At 43.5% G+C, this 13936-nt stretch overlaps 2 protein-coding genes across 2 annotated transcripts; both read left to right on the plus strand.

Annotated features, from left to right (window-relative positions):
• Positions 1–1819: 1819 nt before the first annotated feature.
• LOC133926764 (aspartyl protease family protein At5g10770-like) lies at positions 1820–6466 on the plus strand. The gene is made up of 2 exons (XM_062372834.1): positions 1820–1973; positions 4904–6466. Exons 1-2 carry the CDS (start codon positions 1877–1879, stop codon positions 6196–6198), a joined length of 1392 nt encoding a protein of 463 aa, XP_062228818.1. The 5' UTR covers positions 1820–1876; the 3' UTR covers positions 6199–6466.
• Positions 6467–8637: 2171 nt separating this feature from the next.
• LOC133926765 (uncharacterized) lies at positions 8638–12887 on the plus strand. Its single transcript, XM_062372835.1, has 4 exons — positions 8638–9098; positions 9670–10100; positions 10414–11549; positions 12059–12887. Exons 1-4 carry the CDS (start codon positions 8902–8904, stop codon positions 12266–12268), a joined length of 1974 nt encoding a protein of 657 aa, XP_062228819.1. The 5' UTR covers positions 8638–8901; the 3' UTR covers positions 12269–12887.
• The last annotated feature ends 1049 nt before the right edge of the window (positions 12888–13936 follow it).

The following is a 13936-nucleotide window of genomic DNA, read 5'->3' on the forward strand; positions in this document are numbered from 1 at the left end:
GATCATCATCGGCCAACGTATCTCCGGCAGGCGGCATATCGATGTATTCACCAACTAGCATATCGGTGCACATGTCTTCGTCTTCTCTTTCAATGTATTGCCCTTCCTGCACGATCTCAGCTTCATCGTGCTCTGTCTAACGGGTATATATATAGCCAGGCATAAAGCCCCTGGGCATCAAGTGGGAATGTATCTGCTGGGTGGTGGAGAACTGCTTTTTGTTCTCGCAATTGACGCATGGATAATACATGTATTGAGACTGTGTATTTGACTTGTGCGTCGCGGCTCGTACCAAGGAACAATCCACGCCATTCTTATACTCTGCGCTCACACGGCTCGCATCGTACATCCATCTTTTGTCCATCTACAATTATATCATTATTGTAAATCCAAATTCATAACATCTAGAATATTTTGTGATCACCAACAGATAAATTACCTCGTCATCTCTTACCGGCAATTGGCTCGGGTTGGAGGAGCCGCCTTTTGCATGCTTTCAGGTCCGCTTCTGATGAGTATTTATTTGTACCATCCCTAGAAATTTTCTTTATTATTCAACACCTTATCTATGACTCAATAAGAAAACATGAAAAATAAATACGCCCATACATAAACATAATTGTATCTTGCTACGTACCTAAATATCACGACGAAATTTTCTAATTCAAAAATCAAAATAAATATGCTCATACCTAAAGTTTCCATATTGAGAACATGCTAATTAATTAAAATAAAAAAATATAATTGTAACTTTCTATATACCTAAATATCATGTCTAATTTTTCTAATTCACTAAAAATCAACCATAAATATGCTCATACCTAAAGTTTATATATTGGAGCTTACTAATTAATTAAAATATAAAAAATATAATTAGAGTTTGCTATATACCTTAATTAATTAAAATATAAAAAATATAATTGGAGTTTTCCAATTCATTAAAAACCAATAAAAAATATGCTCACACATATAGCTAATGTAAATCAATAATAAAGACATTTTCCACCATAATTGAACCTTTCATATCATAAATGAGGTATAATTGCATCTACCTTGTCTCAAAACATCATGGCCATAGGTTCATCTCCATCATTTCAAAATCTAAAGCAATTTAGCAAATAAAATTCAAATAGAAATGGATTGGAGACTAAAGCACCATTTGGCTGATGTGCGTTTTTTTTCTTTCCATATCAATACTACTACTTCGTTCGTCTGATGGGTCGAAAAGCATCTCATGCTGCGTTTTTCGTAAAATATGGTTAGGAGAGGTCGCGACTTTTTTGACCTTATATATGGTCTTTACGTCCAACTGGGACATTTGGTGTTTATCAACATTGGACATAAAAATCTTGAGCGAAGAGGTTGCAACTTTTGTTAAGCTCATAAGTTAAGACTTTTGCTTCCAATTGGAGCATTTTTTTGTTTATTTTGCATTGGCCATGAAAATCCGGAGAGAAGAGGTTACAACTCTGTTGGGCTGCTTACCTCTCTGTGTCCATATTTCTATTGGTATTGGTAACCATCCTAATATCTTTCTGGTAACAGAACATTCTATTGGTATTGGTAACCATCCTAATATGCTTAGATTTCTAAATCTACTCAAGATTGAGGTTAAAGAACAGTAATTACTAAACATGATTATCTTCACCGCCGTACTTAATTATTTGGCAGATGGCATGATGATTGAATATATTAGAGGTTTCCTGTACAAAATGATTAAACTGGAGGAGCTGAAAGCTACTGGCGAGATCCCCCCCCCCCCACCCCCACACACACACATCGTGTAGGAATATTTCTCTATATAAAGGCCACAAGCACATTGGCTAGCCTGATCATACCGCAGGGCCTCAAGAGGAAACTTTCGGCTGGGAACACCATGGAGCTGCTTCCTCTTCTTCTTGCCTGCTCCCTTCTCTTCACCGTTGCGACTCCTGTCAGGGACATCACCGACGCCTGCGCCTCGCAAATCAATGGTTTGTATACTCCCATCACAATTTTGTTGTCAACTACTTCGTCTCTTCATTTATCCGTTAATTTTCTGTGAATATGGTTGGTATCGGATCGATCAATTAATGATTTCACAACATTAGATACTTCGCAGTTGTCTAGTGCTGAACCTGAACAGTCGTGACTCATGAGTCATGGAAATTTACAAGACGTAGAAGCAGGGTTAGTTCTTGGACAATTCAGTACGTATAAAGATATCCATTTCTTTTTTAAGCACTGACAACGACGTACAGTCTTGTTCAGGTCAAGAAAAAAGTTGATAGATTACTCTATTTCCCACGGTCGTATTATGCCTCGTGTCGCACTGGTCCATTCTATTATAGGACTTGTAGATAAGATGAAAAAAATAAGTTTTACTATAGTCCTTTTATTTTCGTTTTGAGATCACAAATTCTTGTTCCAGTCCCTTTGTTGTCCGAAACCCCATGACCCATTGAATTGGGTGGCGGCAGTGCATTACTCCTTCCAGATTTGCACAACACTATTCCACATGAATACCATGCCTTTCTCCCGTGATCTCAATTGCTGCCGCCTCCAATTCAGCTCCAACCACCATATGTAGCATTGTACGAGATGACCAAGCTTTTTTTATTTCGGAGATCTAAAGCTTAGATAGCGAGAAAACCGTGGTAGATGGTGCGTCAAATGTCACTAGGTCCACATGGTTTTTATTTCTTGTTTACTGTTGATTAATTGTGATGTTGTGTACTACTACTAATCGGCCTATTTTTGTCCTTTGGCTTGTTGTCAAGATAAAGTGAGGAGATGACCTTTACTGTGGACCCATATGTGGTATTAGTACTTTATATCACATTTTATTTATGGTATATATATAATCTCTATTAGGTTCTTTCTTATCTGTATAATTTTTTTTTATGAAAATAGTGATATGACTGCCACTAATCTTTTGATACCTTTGTAGAGTTTCTTATACAGTGTTCCCATTTAATTTCCTCGATGGTCTAGCTTATCTGTTAGTATGGACCTATCTTATAACGCAGCATGGAACAATGCTCCTTTTTTTCCTGTCGGACCTCCAACGTACAACATGACCTATAAAAAAAGTTGCAACAAACACATGACAATTTCCCTATTATTACACTAGCTAGCAGACTAGAAAAGAGACGACTGTACTTCGTCGTTAGCAACACTGATGCCCACACGCACCGTCAAGCTATAAATGAACCAACCAATGCAAAGGGTCCAACTTGCTGATTTCCCTTAATTATTTGTTTCGTAACAAAGAGCTCGATCCAGCCAACAACCGTCGTGACTAAGCTTGTCTACTAAACAAATTCACTGTAGACGATACGATGCTTCACTTGTGTCGGTCATCGTTATCGAAAACCGACCAGAACGTTGTCTAGTTTATGTACTTGTTTTGTACTACTATATACGGGGAGCCTTTTTTGTACTTGGGCAGCAAAATCTGACCAAAGAAATTAAAAAACCAAGCAGTCTGGTACGGTATACAGATATTTGCGTGAACCCTCTCCCTTCTCCTGTAACTATATACGATCCTATAGCGTACTCTTCCTTGACGTATTTCTTTGGGTTGGACTAAATTTGGGACGACGTAAGTATTAGTGCGAGCCAGGCCAGCCTAACTGATAAGACCGATCGTAAGGGCTCTGCCTCTTGCCGTCAAAGCTAGCCATGCATGCATCTGAGTATAGTTCGATTTGTGATCACACACGCTGTGATCGATCACATGCGTGTACACGTTTGCTTATTAAGCTAGGCATGCAAACCCCGCGCGTCCGTGACAAAATCCACCGAAAACGAGGCTGCGGCACAATATACATGCATGCACCGAACACGAATGGTGATCGATCTGGCGCATATATGCGCAGTATTGTTTGCATGCATCACGTACGTTTAGCAAATCGGAGAGCCTTCTTGTTCACGTCTTAATTAATTATATATATTGTTCATACGGGGATTCATACGTACATACACTCACACATGCATATTCTTATGCACGTATTCCATGAGAGTGACTAGTTATACCTACACTAGTATACATACAGTATACTCACTCCCTATGATGGCTTGACTATCTCTTGTGCACGTACGTACCACGGCCGGGCATCCAGATTAGCTAGGCAAAAACATATATAAAGGCCCCGGCTGTACTCTATAGAGAGAGTAGTACCATTGCTATCGAGTACGTAAAAATGGCGTACACTTGGATGATGCCAAAACCGTCGGCCTACTGTTCTGAGTTTATTATTGGTCTACATGCATGAGCCATAGGGACAAACGAAGCTCAAATCAAGGAATCTAGTAAGTTGCATATACAAATATGTAGGAGGTGCAGTGACACGGTCTATATAATTAAGTCACAGGCCTCGTTTCGTATTGGCCGTTTGTGAAGCATTATTGGTGTGGTTTAGACGTTCAGTTCTGCACGCCTTGATGCATGCCCGATGTTTAATCTTTTTGGTGCTACGTAGCTGTCTTACTCATCTCACGATATAACGATGGAGCACGAATCAGAATTTGGGTCACGATGCAATTATATGCCAGCGGGCAGCGGCGCACGGCACCTAGCTTGAAAGCTTGTTGCTGCGAGATAAGCTGGAACGGTGATTAACTGGTGCTTGGTACAGTGATGCATGATGAGCCAGCAATCATCAGCTAAGGGATCACTCAGCTTTCTACTGAAAAACTACTCAGTAACAGTGAGTGACTAGTGTCGCCATCTAGCTAGCTAGTACTTGAACATATATATGCAGACGAAATCACAAAGAGGTCACCAAAAAATTCATTCGTAAAAACTGAGTTCGTGTTCAATCAACAATAATGTACTTCATGGATACTTAGATCGAATTATACGAGTAGACTTGTCTCCAAGAATACTTCGATAAGATTGCGTACGTCATATTGTTTGCAGATTTCCAGCACCTCAACAGCTCGGGCCTCCACCTGACGCTGCACCACCCGCAGAGCCCCTGCTCGCCGGCGCCACTCCCTTCCGACCTCCCCTTCTCCGCCGTGCTCATCCATGACGATGCGCGTGCCGCCCACCTCGCCTCGCGCCTCGTCTACAATAATGCACCGTCCCGCCGCCCAACGTCGCTCCGCAAGAAGCCCGCCGCCGGCGCTGGCCACCTGTCCGGCTCGCTGGCCGCCTCCGTGCCGCTCACGCCGGGCGTGTCCCTGGGCGTGGGGAACTACGTTACCCGCCTGGGCCTCGGCACGCCGGCGACCTCCTACGCAATGGTCGTCGACACGGGCTCCTCGCTCACCTGGCTGCAGTGCTCGCCCTGCAAGGTGTCATGCCACCGCCAGACGGGCCCACTCTACGACCCCCAAGCATCGACAACCTACGCCTCCGTGCCGTGCTCGGCCTCGCAGTGCGACGACCTTCAGGCCGCCACGCTCAACCCGTCCGCCTGCTCCGTCTCCAACGTCTGCATCTACCAGGCCAGCTACGGCGACAGCTCCTTCTCCGTCGGGTACCTGAGCAAGGACACCGTCTCCTTTGGCTCCAGCAACTTCCCCAGCTTCTACTACGGCTGCGGCCATGACAACGAGGGTCTCTTCGGCCGGTCGGCGGGGCTCATCGGCCTCGCGCGCAACAAGCTGTCGCTGCTCTACCAGCTCGCGCCCAGCCTCGGATACTCCTTTACCTACTGCCTCCCGACCTTGGCGTCGGCGGGGTACCTCTCCATCGGGTCCTACAACCCGGGGCAGTACTCGTACACGCCCATGGCGTCCAGCTCGCTCGATGGCTCGCTCTACTTCGTCAACCTGGCCGGGATGTCCGTCGGCGGGAGCTCGCTGGCGGTGTCGCCGTCAGAGTATGGCAGCCTGCCGACGATCATCGACTCGGGCACGGTGATCACGCGCCTGCCGACGAGCGTGTACAACGCGCTGAGCAAGGCGGTGGCCGAGGCCATGGGCGGGGTGCCACGCGCGCCCGCGTACTCCATCCTGGACACGTGCTTCCAGGGCAAGGCGTCGCAGCTGCACGTGCCGGCCGTGGGCATGGCGTTCTCCGGCGGCGCAACGCTGAAGCTCGCGACGCGGAACGTGCTCATCGACGTGGACGACTCCACGACGTGCCTGGCGTTCGCGCCGACGGATAGCACGGCGATCATCGGGAATACGCAGCAGCAGACGTTCAGCGTCGTCTACGACGTCGCGCAGTCCAGGATCGGCTTCGCGCCCGGCGGTTGCAGCTGAGGGGTGAACTGCGCGCATGGTCAAGCTTGGTAAATTAAAGACGCATACACAAGTAAATGCATGAAAGTAACAGTTAGCTGGAAGTACTTCAACAATTGTCAACATCTGTACGTGTTATGCTCCTGGCAATTTGTACGTCATTTATAGGTAAATTTTAGAGATTGGATTTCTACAGTTCACTGGAAGTGCTTCAACAATTGTAAGGTCAAAAAACAGAAGTGCAATGGCTGGACGATTTGGTCTATCATTTATGTTCTTGTTAACTCAAGCCCTTCGTTCGTTTAGCATCACACCGTAATTTCAAAGATCCTTTTTGCTTGGCATATTCTTTCACTTAAAAAAATAAACTTTAGTGCCTTTTTGATAGGGATTATGGTCAAAATTCCAATGAACTAAATCCTAAAAATTACCACAGTAACGAAATGTGTTTCGCAGACACTGAAGCTCAAGTACGTGATGGTCACAACCAACTAGGAGGCCATGAAAACAATAAGAAACATCAATTATTTGCAGGTTCACATGATGCATTCTTCAGTAAGTGTCACAGCACCACATATCGTTATGGAAGGAACTGCATGCCACAGATGGCGCGACAAGAACATCAGCCTGGTTTCCCCCATATTTTTATGTTTTGCTAGTAATGTCAAAACGGAATCAGTTTCCACTGCAAACAAAAGAGTTTATACTCTTTCAAAGTAAGCGCATTGTACATTTAAAAATATCTCCATACCAATATGTTGAATTGTTAATACTACAACATCCTCTACTATTTATGTTCCATAACTACTAGTACAAGAGTAATGGAAGTTTATATCATAACACATTCCAAGTCAATCCATTTTGCTTTTGTATAAACCACGGAGTACCTGCTAACCTCAAACACTCTTATCCAATGATCTTGAAAAGAAGGTACACATGGTGTGCAAGGTCATATATTCCACCACGTTTGAACGATATCTCCAGGCATCCAGACTTGGCTGTCACAAGGATAAAATCGGTATCAGAGTAACTAGATTGTGCATGGTCGTGAATAATAGTAGCTTCCTTCATGCAATGGTAACTGTATAGACGCATGTATCTTGTATGTTCAGTGTATCTTGTAACTGTATAGATTGTGCATGGTCGTGAACAATAGTAGCTTCCTTCATGCAATTGTAACTGTATAGACGCATGCATCTTGTATGTTCAGTGTGTCCTCCAAAAGACAACAGGAAAAAATGTTTAGAGCATGATATTGAAACTGAGAAGATGCCATTTTGTAAGTACGGTGAAACAGTAACTTATATAAGTATGGCAAAACAGTAACTTAGTGTATATGTTCTGTTTACAATATTTAGGAAATTTGGTTAGGACAAACAAAATCCATATGAGTAATCATTGATGAAGAAAAGAACACCATTTTCTGATGGTCATGGACTTTGACAACAAACCATGAATAGCAAGAATATCTCTCCTACCTGACTGGGTATGCTAGCTTGCAATGAAAATTTATGAGGTCTCTGTATTATCAAGTACAAATGGTGCAAAACTCTACATGATGAATGATTGTTTTATGATTTTTGTGGGTTTCTGTATCATGCAAAGCAGATGGTACAAAGCTCTACATGATGACGAGTTCGACGTGATTGCTGAGCACTTTACTTCATCGAAATTATTTAGTTAGCATTTGGACTAGGACCAAAGGCGATAGGAATCATTCAGAGTTGATTGGTAATGCATCACCATCAATCAGAGACCTATTAAGGCTATATAAGTGGATAGAGTCAGGTTGTGGAAAAGACTACGGTCTAACACAAAATGTACACTCAGCATGCACTGACTGTCCAACAGTGCATCTGAAAGGGACCAAATGGGGCTTGCATGTGGGGGTTGTGGCAGTCATGCTCAAGAAATTAAAATACTTTTGGTTTTGGTTTGACTTGGAGTGACATATGGCCTACAGATATGATTCTACAAAGTAATTGTTGAACATTGATTGGTAAATAAAAAGAAATAGGGTAAAGGGCAGCAGCAAGAAAATGTAATTGAGAAGACAAATATATTATGTTCTTGTCTCCACAATCCATGATTGAATATCTTATATGTTTGATTCTTTCCATGATCGAAGTTGCATTTATAGCACTGACCACACAAAACCAAACCTCCAACAGTAACAAAATGTTAGCTGATTAGTGTTTCAATATATGATCTTGCCAAAGTAGACGAAGATTTTATTTTGCAATCGTAACTCAGGACTACTGATTTGCTTCTCCCATGTATGTTCTGGTGCTGTCATAAACAACAATTCCAGCCGAAAACATTGATGTTCGGCTGATGGGTATAAAATGTTAGGAATATAGAGTCTTTATTCCATATGTATATGTTAGGTTACTAGAGTCTTTATCCTGTACCTCCTGTGTACTCTATATATTGCTCATATGGGCTATTATTGAATACTCCCTCCGATTTTTTTATATGACGTTTCAGACAAGTTTAACAAAATTAAGGAATATGTGAATTGACTCTTTTGCCCTCTATTTCTCTCTTCTGTCGGGCCCTCTCCATTTCCGTAATGTGTTCATCAGCCCAGTCGGCCCCTCCTTTCCGTAATGGGCCGGCCCCTCCTTCTTTCTCTATTCGTTGCTCCTCTCCGTCACGCTCCTCCGCGCGCCGCCGCAGCCTCCATCCACCACCGCCGCGCGCGCAGGGCGCGTCGCGCGCCGCATGCTGCTGCCGCCTCAATCCGCGCATCGCCGTGGGCCGTGGACCGTCTTGCTGTCGTCGCCATCCTACGGCGCCGGCGACGTGACGCCTCCCTCCCGCACCGGGGATGTGGCGCCTCCATCCCGCACCGGCGACATGACGCCTCCCTCCCACAGCACATCACCACACCGACGACGTGAAGCCTCCTTCCAGTCAAGGTGTGATTATTTCTTGCTTGTTTCCCTTTCTTTACTTGCCAAATGGGTGATGTTCGGATGTGTCATTTGCCGATGATCCACTTTGGAAGCTGCTGGCACACTCTATTTACTCCCCTATCTGCTCGCACACTTTGGATGAGTAGTTGATTTCAGATTTTGAACATTTTCCTATCTGCTCACGCACTTTGGATGAGTAGTTGATTTCAGATTTTGAACTCCCCTGCAGACATAAGAACAATTGATGTAGCAATACATTTTCAGGTCATACTCCTGCTAGGAGGTAGGAGTAGTTCAATTGATGCTCCTGCAGTGCAGTATCCAAATTTGATTTCTGAAAATGTCCAAAGGGCATTGGAAAATTTATTTATCTGAAATTGAATGAAATTTGGTTACATGAACTACTGACATTGGGAAATGTCCAAAGGGCATTGGAAAATTTGATTTCTGAAATTGAATTTGTTGAAAAGTCTGTCCCCTAAAACACCTCTGCATGCTTAGTGCTATGAACTACTCCTACCTCCTAGCAAATACTCCACTGATTTAATGGTTCATGTTTTTCCCTATGTAGCAGCAAGCAGAGGAATTTGTTCATGGCAACACCACAATTTGAGGCTGCGCAAGGAGGACTGGATGTTCAAGAACCAGGAGGGCAGAGGAGTATGCAAATGGAACCAGGAGATCCTGCAGCTTCAACTAGCTCGCCCATGACGAAGTCGTCATTGCTGAAACGGAAGTCCTCAGGTGCAAATGTGTTAAACCCCCCAGCAGCGAAAAGGAAGTCCCCTTGTGCGAACATGCCAATTTTTAGATCCCCACTGAGTAGGATGTTGCTGTCACCGAGGATGCATCTATCTCTAGTGGTGAGGTCTCCTTCTATGAGGTCTCCGATGGTAGCAAGAGTACTAGGAGATATTAATTTGAATGTGCCACCAAGTTCTGAAGGTCGAGGACCAATTGGTGATATTGATTTGAATGTGGAACCAAGAGAAGAGTTGATGATAGGTAAACTCTCTCGATCACAATATTTCATTTTCAAAGATAAAATTTGAACATCTGAAAATTTCACAGTATTACACCAAATTGGCATCTAGCTATGTACACTTGCATGATTCAAAATAACATTTACACAAGATTGGTAATTACTGTTTGTCAAATATGTTCCAATAATGAAAGTTCGATAGATGTTCTTATCTGTTCTTGGCAATTATGTCATTGTATCAATACAATTATGTCATTGTATCAATACCAATAACCTTGCTTATCTGTTCTTGGCTGCAATGGCATATAACCTTGCTATGTATCTTTGACTATACAGGTTTGGATCATGGTTTTGGGGTTCCAGTTGCTAATGAAAATGCTCCAGATGCTCAAGAGAATGCTCATAGGAATGTGGTGTCTAATGATAAACGGAGAGCGATATTTGAAGCTTTGCTAGCAAGAGCCAACAATGGTAACTTGAAGGGCCATGAGACAAGGGAAGTATCTGTAGCATTCTCGGTACCCATTCGAACAGTACAACGTATTTGGAAACAAGGTAAAAGTTGTCTGGATCAAGGTATTCCGATTGATGTTTCTAGTGGAAAGTCCAAGTGTGGCCGCAAGAAGTTAGAAGTGGATGTTTCCGTGCTTCGTGGTCTTCCTTTGTCAAGCCGTACAACACTAGATGACTTGTCCACCTACTTACATGTCAGTAAAAGCAAGTTGCATTCAATGAAACGAGAAGGTATCATAAAGCGTGTCTCAAACAGCATAAAGCCGTACTTGACAGATAAGAACAAGAAGGATCGTCTGAAGTGGTGTCTATCTATGATTGACCCAATGAGCATACCTAATGATTCGGTATTTAAAGGACTGTTTGATTTTGTTTTCATTGATGAGAAATGGTTCAACATCACACGGAAGATAGAGAGATACTATACGGTTCAAGGTGAAGATGAGCCCACACGGACATGCAAAAACAAGAACTACATTCCTAAAATCATGCTTATGACTGCTCTTGCTCGACCAAGATTTGATTCTAATGGCAACTGCACCTTTGATGGCAAAATTGGATGCTTCCCTTTCGTGACATACGAACCAGCTAAGAGATCGAGTGCTAACCGGCCTGCAGGGACAATAGAAATGAAGCCCATTGAGTCAATTACAAAGGAGGTCATTCGAATTTTTCTGATTGAGAAAGTCTTATCAGCGATTCGTGCTAAATGGCCACGTGAAGATACCAATAAGCCTGTATACATACAGCAAGACAATGCCCGACCTCATATTGCGCCTAATGATAAACTGTTTTGTGATGCTGCCAAGCAAGATGGGTTCGACATTCAACTCATATGTCAACCTGCAAATTCGCCTTATTTTAACATCTTGGATCTGGGGTTCTTTAATTCCATTCAGTCAATCCAGTACAAAACAACGGCAAAAACAACAACTGAACTTGTAACTGCGGTTGATAAGGTAATGTTCGACTTGTTTTACCACCTTAGCCCTTGCTTTGATTTTTGTTTATGTAACAACTGAACATTTTAACTCAATTTAGGTTGGATAGCTAATCTGGATTAGTTTATTGCAGTTTTGATTGATCTTGTTTTTTACTATTCCTATTTGCTCTGGATCTTGTTCTCCATCTAGGTTGCAATCTTGCAATTAAAATAATTGATTAGCCTAATCTCAGTTTTGTTGCATTGAAAAGTTTATCTTGCTATGTTGAAGTATTCAAACGGAAGTATATCTTCCTCACTACCACAGCTTTGCTTGCAGTCCTAGTTGTTGCAATCAGTGCTAGACTTTTGGGGAATTCGAATAGAGCTGCATTCTTTGGGAGTATTTGTTTCTGTATGCATCTGGATTTGAGTCTATTCTTTGGGATTTCTTGGGGCAGCTCTTAAATTAACCGGCCTGCAGGGACAATATGTTTTTGTTGGAGGTGGTGGAAAATGAGCTGACATCTTGATATTATGGATCAGGCTTTCCAAGATTATTCGGTGTGCAAGTCAAATCGAATTTTCTTGACTCTCCATGGATGTATAAAGGAAGCTATGAAAATTGGAGGCGGCAATGGATATGATATTCCTCACATAAAGAAAGAAATGCTAAAAAGACAAGGGCGTCTTCCTTTACAGCTCAGCTGCGATGTCTTGTTGATACATGAAGCTACGACACAAATCAACGACTAATTCCGAAGTAGTTTTCGGCAAATAAAGCATCCAACTGCTGAAGTACTGCCGGGTATAGATTGGTCTGGCTCTAGCCGTTTTGTGTTGGATCAAGCAGCTAATACTGGCAACTGTCTGCTACTCCAATATGTACTCCTGTTTTACTCCAACACAAAATGGAAAATGGAAGAAACACAGGAATTCAGGAGTACAAAGTTTTTCATTTTTTTTTATTTCATTCTGAACAAGTACATGGTTCAACATTTCATTTTGAACAAGATTGTACATGGATCATAAAGACTATACATGGTTCAACATTTCAGTAACAATGTTCATACTCCAACATGTACTCCTGTGCTTCAGAGACAGAAGCGAGAAGTGCTGCGCAACGTGGTTTACTCCTTGTGCAGCCATACATGTTTTCTCATTTCCCTGTTCTCTTACAGAGTCCACTCATCCTCAACACCAGAAGCATAGTCATATATAATCTTGGGAAGCTTCTGCTTCACGATGGCCTGGTACTCCATGACATTGATGATCTCCCCTATCTTCGTGATAAGCTAGCGAACACCCACACCACTCTACAACAAGAAACAAACACAATCACTTGATCTGTCCAAAGAGCAGAGAAAACCTTCTGAAGACAAAAAAATTTTTTTGCAAGAATGTGGAGGCTTCATCTGAAGAAGTTTACTGCTTTACATAATCATAACAATAACAGATGTAAAAAGCAGATTGCAGGCTTCAGAATTGATGTAAATGCATCAAGAATTTAGGCAAACAGTTCATTTGTGAGAGACTGAGGCATGGACTGAACCAATGACTTGATGAAATTCTCTTACTCAAGCTCCTCTGCAGAACTGGAGCAGTATCCGGCCTCCTCAAGCTCCTCCGCAGCACTGTGTTCTAGGCCAAGCCCGCACTCATCAGCGCTGCCTCGGCTGCATCCGGCGGGGAGAGCGCTGCCGCCCGGGGAGTCAGCACTGGATCTCCCCAAATCTCTTGGAACGGAATCGACGGAGACGACGCGGAAGAGGGTGCGGCAGGAGAGGTCCCGCCCGGGAAGAGCTGTCGCTGTCGAGGGAGAGCGCCGCCGCTTGGGGAGAGCTATCGCCGTCGGGGGAGAGCACCGTCGCCCGGGGAGAGCACCACTGTCGGGGAGAGCGCAGGAGCACTGGAAAGGGGCAAAGATGGAAGACGGCGATTTCCTCACAACTACAGCGTGATATATTAAAACTCCTTCTCCTCACAACTACGACGTCATATAAAAAAATACGGAGGGAGTACAAGTTGTTATTTCTAACATAGTATCACAGCTAAGTTTTTTGGATGTCGCAACTTGTCCATGTAGATCTATACAATTCGGTGTCTTCCTCATCACCTACTCTTCCAGTAGCTTTCAGATCGGATTGTTTTCTTCACCTCGGTTTGATCTACTGTTCCTCTACAGCATTCCCCGATCGGATATGTCCCGATCTGATCTCCTTCGCTTGGTCACCTGCTCGCCAACACACCTCCCGGTGCCTCCCGCCCATCGGATCCTCTCAACTCCTCACTGCCGCTTCGGCTGGATCCCACCGCCGGCAGATGCTGTTTGGGCAACCACCACCAACTTCCCAATGCCACCGGCTCCGTCCTTCCGTGGTCCTCTCCGAGCCGCCGTCTGCTTCAGGCACTGGCCTCCCGTAA

This window comes from Phragmites australis, chromosome 8, assembly GCF_958298935.1.
Source record: "Phragmites australis chromosome 8, lpPhrAust1.1, whole genome shotgun sequence".
Lineage (NCBI taxonomy): Eukaryota > Viridiplantae > Streptophyta > Magnoliopsida > Poales > Poaceae > Phragmites > Phragmites australis.

Excerpts from the sequence above, each read along its gene's own strand:
- LOC133926764 (XM_062372834.1), top strand. The coding sequence starts at position 1,877 with ATGGAGCTGCTTCCTCTTCTTCTTGCCTGCTCCCTTCTCTTCACCGTT. Across the intron at positions 1,974-4,903 it reads CTGCGCCTCGCAAATCAATG|ATTTCCAGCACCTCAACAGC; the intron begins GTTTGTATACTC and ends TATTGTTTGCAG.
- LOC133926765 (XM_062372835.1), top strand. The coding sequence starts at position 8,902 with ATGCTGCTGCCGCCTCAATCCGCGCATCGCCGTGGGCCGTGGACCGTC. Across the intron at positions 9,099-9,669 it reads GAAGCCTCCTTCCAGTCAAG|CAAGCAGAGGAATTTGTTCA; the intron begins GTGTGATTATTT and ends CCTATGTAGCAG. Across the intron at positions 10,101-10,413 it reads AAGAGAAGAGTTGATGATAG|GTTTGGATCATGGTTTTGGG; the intron begins GTAAACTCTCTC and ends TTGACTATACAG.